Here is a 12,019-nt window from a genome sequence, read left to right on the forward strand (position 1 = left end):
TGAGGGTGCAGATATTTTTTGGCATTATGCAAATGAACAAATTGGCATTGCACAGTGCTGTGTCCAACAATGGGGTGAAAGCAAGAGCGGGAAATGCTGGTGATCACACTTCCACTGGTACAGCCCAACCGCATAACATGCTTATAATGTCTTCCTGTAGAACACAGATACTTACAAGTTTCTCTCCAGAGAGAACTTCCAGGAGTTTGATAAGCATCCTTCCATCTCGCAGGTCTGCATACAGATCGGTAATTCTGCAGGACACGCGGGCCAGGTGGGAATTGACCCATTTTGTGAAAGTCTTCTTCTGGACAGCCTCTCGTTCATCTGCGAAGACATAGAATATGGCGGTTAATGGTGTTTCAGATGATCAAGACAGAGTTTACACAGTTTAGAATACGTTAAAGGGCAGAGCTATGCAGGCAATAATTAGAATTGTAACCATGCTACTAAAATAGATATACTGTTAAAGTGGCAACTGATGGCTGGAACAAATGGTAGGCATGTGTAGAATGTAGTAGACGTTAGGGCTGGGCTGAGGGGTAGGCAGAAGAGTCAGCCGCCTTGGGTGCTTCAACAAGAGGAGGATATGAATTGGTTAAGTCTTACAACCCATGTTTCTTCAGCTCATGGGGGGGGAGTGGGGGAGAGAGGAGTGGGGTCTGCCATTTGGCCTTTTTGCCATGGATGCTAAGGACCTTGTCCAGGGGCACTGGTGGAGATTAATCTCTCACAATCATACATGGCTCCACTTTTCTGTTAGCCCTACCACGTGAAACTTGTGTAGCCTTCACCATATGGAGCCATTTGAGTAGCCTTTGACCACGACTTACTAATCAATAGTGATTTTAGTGGTGCGATTCAACTCAAAATCCATAATAGAAACCATTTATATGAATGAAACATGATCTAGGAATGTATGACAGGCAGATAATTAAAAGCGCCACCCCCTTACATTCATATAAGCTGTAAAACAGGAGCTAGAGCGGAAAGGGATGGTACAATTCAGGCTCTTTTGGAGGAGAGTTTGTGACATTCCTTGAGTTGTTTTTACCCCCCCTCCCCAATCCCGGGAGTGGGGGTGGCAGGGCAGGACGGAGGAGAATTACTATGGACAGCAAAGGAATCAACACAAGGGATGTAACAAAATGTCCCACTGCGCTTGAGTGCTTTTGTCATATACTCGCTATATGACGGCTTGTTGCTATCCTACATAATCTGTTCTTGTACTTGGCCTCTTTCCAACTGGCTCTCTCTGGCAGCATACAAGCTCTCCTGATGGGGTGATGGATGACACATTTGGCTTTTAAAATCTATGTTGACTGGTTGAGCTGCTTCTATCAACCCCCTGAAGAAGTAATCTATTTTGAAACGTGTTGGGGTTTCACAATTCGCAGCATTTATCGCTCAGCTGTAATATGCTTATCCCATCATGCTAATATATGCATCTTTGTTGTGTACCTATGGCTTTTTTCTATTGCACACCAACATTTCCTTGTTGTATGTCAGTTTTTAAAATGTAATAACATTTGTTATAGCTTTTATATATACTTTTTGTCTACACATGATTTTACTTTTGCATTTTGGGGCCGCTATAATCCCATCATAATGGCGGATCTTTATTGCATACTGTGCAGAGCAGAGACCGACCCAGTCCCGCTTTCTTCTATGGGGAAAATCGGGTAAAAAAGGATCGCCTGTCCATTTTCACCCGTTCTGATCCACCTGACGGATGGAAAACAGGACCGCCGGATTTAGTGGACGGGGGTCGGACATGTCATTGATGACATCCGCTGCTCCATAGGGTTGAATGGAGGGTCCGATCAGCTCCGCCTAAAAAAGTAATAGGCAGAGCTCATCAGACAACCCACGTGGAAGGGACCTTAAGGAATTTTTTGCTTGGAAATAAAAAAAAAAAAAAATTCTTGCCGGCTAGGCCAGTTTTTGATGAACTACATTTTGCGCACATTAATATTTTCCTCCCAGCCCGGAGGATTCCGAGTCGTGTCTGCAATGATATATAATTCTTAAGATGTACGGCTCCTCATAAATAAGTTATCGCCGTCTTTCCTTTAAATAATGTGTTTTCATTAGAGGAAAGAAGTCACACAAATGAAATATAACAGTAGGGTATTGTGATGACCTATCAAGAAAACAAAAGCTGAGGCAGAGGAAATTCCTTCACTTCCTCCTCTGCTCCAGTTGTGCGGAGAAGGGGGGACGTGATTTTTTCCATGGCTGAACTATTTCATGTGGAGGAAGGTAGAATGTCAAACATTCCAATTCAGCACCGAACACCACAAAGGAACCTCTCATTCCTGCCCAATTATTTCTGAACCGTCTCCTCACTTCCACAACGCTACAAAACCGGCTGGGCAGTCAACAGCTTCATTCCATTACCGGCACCATTATTAATCAATAACACTAAACTGTCCCATATGTACCGTATCGGCTCAATACAAGACGCCTGGCCTTCAGATGCACTTGCATTAAGGTTTACTTAAGTGATTATAGGCAAGCTTTAAAAACGTAACCAAAGCCAAGACTTTTTATGCTTTGGATACAGCAAGGAAGGGTAAGGCTGGCCATAATACATAACACCCCCACCTAGCGCATTACCGTTAAACAATTTTATTAATGAATAAAGTGATATACTCAAAACGCATGTTATAAGCAAGTGGATCTTAAACAGATGAGACTACCTCCAGATCCACACTGCTCCACAGATAACATGGGAAGACCCCTCAGCGTCCTACATGGCTTGCGCTTTTCGAGGGTAAGCCCTAAAAGAGGGGCACCCAAGCGGCTGTGTCCATTCACACACCTAGACGCAGCTTGGCCCCGCCCCTCCTAATTGGCTCACTGGCTGAGTTTGCCAGCAGCTGGAACCGACGGCTCCCGCTGGTGCCTCAGTCAATCAGGAGGGAGAGTCGCAGACAGCCAAGGCTCTCGTTAACAATCGCTGGATGAAGGAGGGAGCTCTGTGCTGCACACAGAAGGTTGCATACAATGCATGAAGGTAAAAAAAACAAAAAAAAAAAAAACAGCCTTTAGAAATACTTTTAGACCCCTTACACACTGGGGTGCTTTGCAAGTGCCACAGCCCTAAAAATAACGCTTGCAAAGCTCCCTGAAAGAGCCGCTGCTGTGTCCAGTATGAAAGCCCTGAGGGCTTTCACACCGGAGCGGTGCGCTGGCAGGATGATAAAAAAGTCCTGCTAGCAGCATCTTGGGAGCGGTGTATATACCGCTCCTGCCCATTGAAATCAATGGGGCAGCGCGGCTATACCGCCGGCAAAGCACTGCTACAGCAGCACTTTGCGGTAGTTTTAACCCTCTCTCGGCCGCTAGCAGGGGGGGGGGTAAAACCGCACCACTAGCGGCTGAATACCACCGCTCAAAATACCGCCATTTTACCGCTGATGCCGCTCCCACCCCAGTGTGAAAGGTGTAAGGTGAAAAACTTTTGGTGCTGCAGGTCCCCCGATCCAGCAATGTGCACAAGCACAGTGGCTCCAGCTGCTCTCGCCCCCTCATTGAGCAGATTGATAGCAGCAGTCGCCATTGGCTCCCGCTACTGTCAATCAAATCCAGTGACACGGAAGCAGGAAGGCAGGGTCGAGTCTTGCTGTCAATGGACGCAGCAGTGGGACTCAGGAACAAGCATGCATGGGTGCCCCCTAGGGCTTTCCTAGGGGACACACAATGAAAAGGAGGGGCCAGCAGCACCGGCGGGGGACCCCAGAAGATGATCGGGCTGCTCTGTGCAAAACAAATGCACAGAGTAATTAAGTATAGGCACGTTAGTAATTTTTGTTTAAAAAGAAAAAAAACAAGGGTTTACAAACCCTATAAAGTGTCCTGGTGACCAGCGATACCCGGACAGAAAGTGATAAGAAACCCAAAATATCGAGAACAGGAATAGAGGAAGGGAAGTGATCCAATAGGACCCTTCTTGTTTCTGCAACAACTGTGGAATAATCCCAATGGGAATAAAATGTAATAGTTTGCTACCCCCATCGAATCTGAAATCGCCCTTTGTAGATTACAACAGAAGCAATATTTCACATGCAACATATGATCTGCAGTCACTCATCTCAGAGGAAGTCCCCCCTCCCCCTCCCCGCAAGACAGAAAAAAGTGTAACATGCAAAGTAAAAGAAGGAAAGCGGAAAGTGACAACGGCTGTACTGATAGAGAACGTTAAACGGTTATCTTCATGTAACATAAGGAAGGAAGCTGGATGTAAGGAAACATCAAGACAATGAGATAGAGGACCAGACTTGCCAGTAGTAGTGATTTTAAAGCAGATGACATAAGTGAGACCTAAATGTGACCTTCAAATTACAGCTCAAGAGGAAACGCTGAACATGTCTAAACTAGAAATCCTAAAATCAGGTCAAAACAAGTAACAAAAACATTATCCCTTGTACTACCTGCAATTACCTTTAATAATACACAGAATTAGAGATTCACCAAAAATTCGCACTTTACCGAAAAAAAAAAATAAAAAAAAAAAAACACAAAAACCACAGGCACGGATAATGGCCGTGGATCGCGCACTGGGTGATGTCACTCAGTATATCATAATAATATAAATATATATATATATATATATATATATATATATATATATATATATTTATTTATGATATACTGAGTGACATCACCCAGTGCGCGATCCACGGCCATTATCCGTGCCTGTGGTTTTTTTTCATCTTTTGTGTAGCAATCCTCTTTCATTTTTCATATTTTAGTCCTTGGGAAGGACTAGATTGCTCGCACAATATTTCCAAATTATTATATACCGTATTTTCCGGCGTATAAGACGACCTTTTGCATGTAAAAAAGCAGGGGTCGTCTTATACGCCGGGTCAGCCCCTCGGATGCTGGCTGGGTGTTCGGTAATACTGTATGTAGCTTCGGCTACATACAGTATATACCGCTGAGCCAACCCTGGTGAGCGATGTATTCAAATGAATACAAAGCCTGCTCGGATTATAGTAACGACCTCTGCCAATCCGAGCAGGCTACTCTGTAGCCTGCTCTGATTGGCTTGGAGAGTCAGAGCGGCGCGGGCTGATGATGTTACAGCCTCTGCCAATCCAAGCAGGCTTTGTATTCATTAATAGAATAGATCGCTCGCCGTGATTGGCTCCAGCAAATGCAGGAAGAAGGCAGAAATATGAAGCCTCGAAAGCCGGGTCGTCTTATACGGTAAGTACAGTTTTAAAAGCGTTTTTGTCCTGTAGGTTTAGGGGGTCGTCTTATATACCGGCAAATACGGTGTATATATATATATATATATATATATATATATATTATACACACACACACACACACACACACACACACACACAGTAGATAAGAGATAAAGATATAGAGCTATAGATAAATAGAAAAGTCAGTGGGTGAGGTGCACAAAAACGGTCAACTGGAAATATTGTGCGAGCAATCTAGTCCTTCCCAAGGACTAAAATATCTATCTATCCATCTATCTCTCCATCCATCTATCTCTCCATCCATCTATCTCTCCATCCATCTATCTCTCCATCCATCTATCTCTCCATCCATCTATCTATCTATCTATATATAGCGCGTTTATGGACTTTTTTAAATAAAAATACACTGAGGAAACGCCAAAAATCCCAGAATGCATTGAAAAAAAATAGAACACTGAATGCTAGTAAACGTGTGTTTTTGAGCATTTATCGGTGTTTCGCTTTTTTTATAGCTTTTTTTGTGGTCAGAGAAACGGCACTTTGAACGCAAATTTCTGGCGTTCAGAAAAAAGCCCATAAACTCCACTGCTCATTAAAGCGGAAAAACGTCCATGTGTGCATGAAGACATAGGCCAACAGAGTGGAGTTTATGGGCTTTTAGAAACAAACAAAAAAAAAAACAGCCCAAACTCCAATAAACTGCAGTTTATCAGCTCCAGTGTACACGGAGCCTTAAAATCTAGCCATGTATGGCTGAAATAACTATACAGTAGATACCAATGGATAACCCCGGCACTTATTGTAGATCACTTGATACATAAAGGCTGCTGTAATGAAAACCATTAAACCAATACCGTGACTAAAAACAAAACACACCGGAACACCATCAATTATGGTAAGTGGTTTTATGACAGATTGCAATTCTTCTACAAGGTTGTGTGTGCTTGTCAGACTTTTCCCCCCCCCCCCCCAACAAGACTGACCTCTGGCCCTCTATAAAGATTCCACCCGAATCTGGTCAGGCCAGCTATACGGTTACCATGGAAATGGTAAACAGCCTATCCAGATAACCACATGGCCATTATCTGCTGTCACTTTGTGTACACAAACTGCGCGATACACGCATGTCACTCGCAGGCTATGGATGCAGGAAATTCCGTGTATTTCACCAGAATGACACAATCAATTTCACACAGGAAGAACGAATGACCAGTAACATTGTACAGAAAAACACAAATATGTACACAACCTGCTGCAAGATTACCTATAAAAAAAAAAAAAAAAAGAAAAAACAGCACCAATAAGCTGCACCAGTGGCTGATTACCCCTTATGGAGCAGGCCAGTTCTGTCATTGGGGCTATGAGCCTAGTGACTTGGCAGCAATGTTCTCATTACATTAAAGTGGAAGAAAACTTCCAACATTAAAATTTTACCTATAGGTAGTGTAAAATATCTCCTAAAGAGGTTGTAAAACTGGGAAAAAAAACAAAAAAGCAAACAAAAAAGCAAACAAAAAAAGCAAACAAAAAAAGCAAACAAACAAAAACCTTGCAAGACAAAAAGGCATAATGAGCTACTATGCATTGCATACTAGTTCATTATAAAATACTTGCCTTAGAACAATGGATAGTGTCCGCAAGCGCAGTACACAGCACACACAGATTCCGAAAATAGCCGAAGATGAACGGCACCTGCGCCGTGAGTCCAGGTTCTAGCCCCGCCATCCAAGTGGACATAGAGTTAGAATATAAAAGAGCCGAGCGCAACAAGGCCGTGCCCGAAGCGTGGCGAGCAAAGCAAGCCCACAAGGGCACCTCTAATAATCGGCAGCCCTATGTCCACTTGGATGCTGGAGCTAGAACCTCCACTCACGGCGCAGGCGCCGTTCATCTTCGGAGATTTTCCGAAGATCTTTCTGCTCCGTACTGCGCAAGCGCTGTGCCTGCGCAGTACGGGGCGGACAGTATCCGATGGCCGGACTAAATATGCCAGAACACCGACCTTCCGAGTACAGCGCAGACATCTTCCACCGCAGTTACTTCTGGGTCTGCGGCTCTCCGGCGCTGTGATTGCCCAGAGCCGCGATGACATCACACCGGTCATGGCACGACTCCTGAAGAAACAGCACCAGCTTCCCGTTTTTTTTTTTTATAAATATATATATTTTTTTCTTCTTTTCTGTATGCCACTGTCTTGTATATAGATAACAATACTCATGTTCAACCAAGTATCATATGTTTATGAGGTATGCTTTGTTTATACGCCAAATAAACAATTTTATAATTTCTCCTACCACTTGTCTGCCTCACTTAGGCTTGATTCACACTTATGCATTTTTTTGTGCTTTATGCATTTTGCAGATTTGCACTACAGCCCATTTAACATGGTTTCTTATGGAACACGTTCTGTAGAGCAAAATCTGCAAAATGCAAAAAGCACTAAAAATACTGTTTCAGTACACTCAGTGGGCCAAACAGGACACGGGGGGTATGCAGTGGACATATACATTATAGCTGTGCTGGGCTTTGCATGAACACTCAAAGCTGCACTCAGTCTCGCTCTAAATCGTGCAACTTTGGGGTCACAATAGTGGAAATGTGACTTGTGATGTGACTGTGTCCAAACTCGCAAGACAAAACCCAGCCCATTGATTTCATTGGCACCCTTTACCATCTATGCGACTGAAAATCAGCAACTTTGAAAAAGGTACCGGCACTACTTTGATACAACTTTTGATTGCGACCATGACTTATTTTTGTTTGACAAAATGATCACCAAAATCGGTGTGTGTGCACATTCATGTGCTTGCGTTCTCTTTCTGGACATCTGAAAAGTGTAGCAAGCCCTCAAATGGGCAAGGACCATTTTTTGCCAAATCCTTCAGAGATGCCAGTGGCGAAAGTTCCCCTCTGAAATTTGGTTCTTTGCTACTTTCAAAGAAAGTCCATCACTCTACTGACTACTAGATGGGCAACGTAGAGAGAGAAACGATGTAAAGGTCAACTCGTCAGCTAGTCACAGACGTTTTTAATGCTCTTGAAGGATCCCATTTCAGACTCATCTGTTGTGTTGACACACAGTAAGAGTTACAACCTGGAAGCTTTAAATGCATACCGTTCTTTAATGACAGCACTTCTCCCAAGTGTCTACAACAGCTTAATCACCCGGACACTCATCACGGTAATGAGCGCATATTCTCCTGTCCTGCAGCAATGTACAGTACAGTCTTCTAGTAACGGACTGTAAGTGACTTGTAATACATATCAGGCCAGGATAGGTTGATACAAGCTGAGGGAGTCAAAAATACATACCTTACACCCCAGGGGAAAGGTTAGGGCGAGGTCACTGGGTGTTCTCATAGGATTCTGGGTAAGTGAAGGGACTCCAAATCCTACGACTAGTCCACTATCATTAGTGCCAAAATCATTTGACTAAAAGTCTAATTAAGCCCAACAAATATTTTTCAGTTTGATATCATGTCTCGTACACTGTAATCTTAAAAAATAATTAAAATTGGTTACAAAAAAAAAATTCTCTCCTGATGCACGCTGACAACCTCAAGACAAGACATTTGCTCGCAATTAGCTTTGGTCTGGTCAGCCTGCTTTATGCACCCCTTCAGGTGGCTATCAAGTCTTCCACATGAGAAGGTCAATGACAAGCCAGGCAAGATCTCTTCCACATGAGCAACCAAATGGTCAACCGGACAAGATTCTCTTCTACATGAGCAACCAAATGGTCAACCGGGCAAGATTATCTTCTACATGAGCAACCAAATGGTCAACAAGGCAAGATTCCCTTCTACATGAGCGACCAAATGGCCAGCCAGGCAAGATCTCTTCCACATGAGCACGTCAATGACAAGCCAGGCAAGATCTGTTCTACATAAGCAACCAAATGGTCAACCGGGCAAGATTATCGTCTACATGAGCAACCAAATGGTCAACCAGGCAAGATTCTCTTCTACATGAGCAACCAAATGGCCAGCCAGGCAAGATCTCTTCCACATGAGCAACTCAATGGCAAGCCAGGCATGATCTCTTCTACACAAGCAACTCAATGCACAGCCAGGAAAGATCTCTTCTACATGACCAAATCAATGGCCAACAAGGCAAGATCTCTTCTGCATGAGCAGTTCAATGGCCAACCAGGCAAGATCTCCAGGTATGAAAAAAAAAAAAGAATTCTAAACTCTAGGAAACTTAAACAATCTACCCTTACAGTGCCCCGCCCACCCTTCCCCCTCTACAAGCTTTATAGTATAAGGGCAGAGGACTAAGAAGCAAATACTTAACCTTTTCCTCATTCCAGGGCTGAAACCAGTTACTCTGGCCAAACGCCTTTGGTCACAATCCAGCCTTAGCATACAATGTCAAAGCTCTGCCCACAGACCAGAGCTTTGGTTTAAGTGTGGGGGAGGGGCACCGAAGTCAGCCAAGGGCACAATATAAGCTGACCATAGATGGATCGAATCTTGGCTAGTTCAGAGGGGACCGGTAAGGGTTTGATCCATTTTTGGCAGTTTGGTTGTACTTAAGTCAATCTATCGGCCTGCTATCAGAAAGGTACTTGTGCACTAACCCCTAGACAAAGCGATTGCTTATTTTTATAGGGAAAAAAAAAAAACAAGACTTTACAAACATGTTATACTTACCTGCTCTGTTGTAGTGGATTTGCACAGAGCGGCCTGGATCCTCCTCTTCTCGGGTGCCTCTTCTGTGATCCTGGTACCTCCCTCCTGTTCAGTGCCCCCACAGCAAGCAGCTTGCTATGGGGGCACCCAAGCTGAGTCACAGCTCCCTGTGTCCATTCAGACACGGACCCCTGACCCAGCCCTGCCCCCTATCTCCCCCAATTGGCTAGCTGACTTTGAATGAAAGCAGCGGGAGAAAATGGCGCCGCTGCTGTGTCTCAGCCAAGAAACTCATGGACATTGCTGGACAGAGATGGGGCTCAAGTAAGTATTAGAGGGTGCTGAGGAGGCTGCTGCACACACACACACAAGGCTTTTTATCCTAATCCATAGAATGCATGAATATAAAAAAACCTGCCTTTACAACCCCTTAAAGTGGTTGTAAACCCACATGGAGGGAAAAAAACCCCAAAAAAAACAGACCTGCACGACAAAGGCATAATGAGCTAGTATACATAGCATACAAGCTCATTAGGCAATACTCACCTGCGATCGAAGCCCCCGATGCGGTGCCCATACACATCACCGGCCAGCAACATTTCTCCCCGCAGTTACATCTGGGTATCGTGGCTCCGGCACTTTGATTGGTCGGAACCGCGATGACGTCAGTCCTGCCGGTAGTGGCACACTCACTGAAGCAAAGGGCACATACATGCCATTGCTTCAGTGCGCATGTGCCGATGACGTCGGCACACGCAGATACAGGGGATATCTCCTAAACCAGTGAGGGCCAGCCTTGGCACGCCAGATGTTTTGAAACTACATTTCCCATGATGCTCATGCACTCTTCAGTGTAGTTGAGCATTATGGGAAATGTAGTTCCAAAACATTTGAGGTTCCAAGGTTCGCCATCACTGTCCTAAACCGTGCAGGTTTAGGAGATATCCGGGATAGCTACAGGTTAACCCTTATTATAGGCTTACCTGTAGCAAAAAGTGGATTGTAAGGGTTTATAACAACTTTAAAGGAGCATTTAACCCTTACAGTGGAGGAGGGACCCTATTGCAAGGGTGCTTTTTTTGGAGTTGGGCTTTAATAGTTTATACAATGAGGCATGATGTTAAACATCCAAAAAACACAACACATAGGTTTACGTACACATCTACCACACACTATACTGCTCTACTTTACAAAAGAAAATAATAATATAAAAAAATAATCACAATTCCTACAGAACGCTCATCAAAGGCCAATACCCTGGAGTCAATTTCCAGCAAAGCGACTATAAAAAATTTAGCAGCAAGCAACAATTATCATAAACATACTGACATGCCAATAAAAAAATATATAACTCGGGGCAGAAGATATTCTGCTGCTCTCTGGGAAGGCACGGTCATCACACACAGAGAAGTCATAACCATACAGATATCCACATACCATAAATACAAGAGATAGCGCACTGAGGAAGTGAACACGGGGTGAACTGCAGCAGCTGCAACGAGAATTTCCTCCAGGTTTTGGCAGCTGGAGCCAAACCAGAAATTGGAGTTTATTTTTAAATTTGTTCACAAATAAATCAAGAGCCAGAGAATAGTTGGTTAAGACCATGTTTTTGAGGGCAGAGGAAAAACTGTGTCATACACATAAAACCTATACTAGTTTCTTAAAAGTGGTTGTAAACCCTTACAGAGCACTTTCACCTATAGGCAAGCCTAGATGAAGGCTTACCTGTAGGTGCTTGAAATAACTCCTAGACCTACGCGGTTTACTTATTTACTTACTGATTTACTTGTTTAATTATTTACCATGTCCCCGAACGATGCCGTCTTCTGCGCACATGCGTCGATGTATTTCACACTTGCGCACTCTTGAAAGGGCATGCTCAGCCGTTTCTGTCTGGAGTCATGCTGTGACTGGCGGATCCCGCGCACATGCGCGGGAGTGACATCACGCAACTCCGGCCAGTCAGACAACATTTGCGCCCCCCAGAAGGAAGAGGGGTGAAGAATGGACACTTCCTGACAGTGAGGGGGGGGGGAACGGTGATATTATGGGCTTCGGTTTCAGGTAAGTGTCACATAATAGGCTACTATCCGATGCACAGTAGCCCATTATGCTTTACCTTTGAAGGGAAACAAGGAGGAAGTAAAACAAACCAGGGTT

General features: G+C 44.1%; 1 protein-coding gene across 5 annotated transcripts in view; it reads right to left on the reverse strand.

Moving 5' to 3' along the window:
* Nucleotides 1-12,019, reverse strand: part of SPTBN1 (spectrin beta, non-erythrocytic 1) — a 295,191-nt gene that overhangs the window by 122,191 nt on the left and 160,981 nt on the right. For all 5 annotated transcript variants that reach the window (XM_077485548.1, XM_077485547.1, XM_077485546.1 and 2 more), the window contains one exon: nt 176-327. In XM_077485548.1, the coding sequence (XP_077341674.1) occupies nt 176-327 (152 nt within the window). The remainder of the gene's footprint in view (nt 1-175; nt 328-12,019) is intronic.

This window comes from Lithobates pipiens, unplaced genomic scaffold (assembly GCF_037356315.1).
Source record: "Lithobates pipiens isolate NorthernLeopardFrog02 unplaced genomic scaffold, aLitPip1_a1.2 Scaffold_18, whole genome shotgun sequence".
Classification (NCBI taxonomy): Eukaryota; Metazoa; Chordata; class Amphibia; order Anura; family Ranidae; genus Lithobates; species Lithobates pipiens.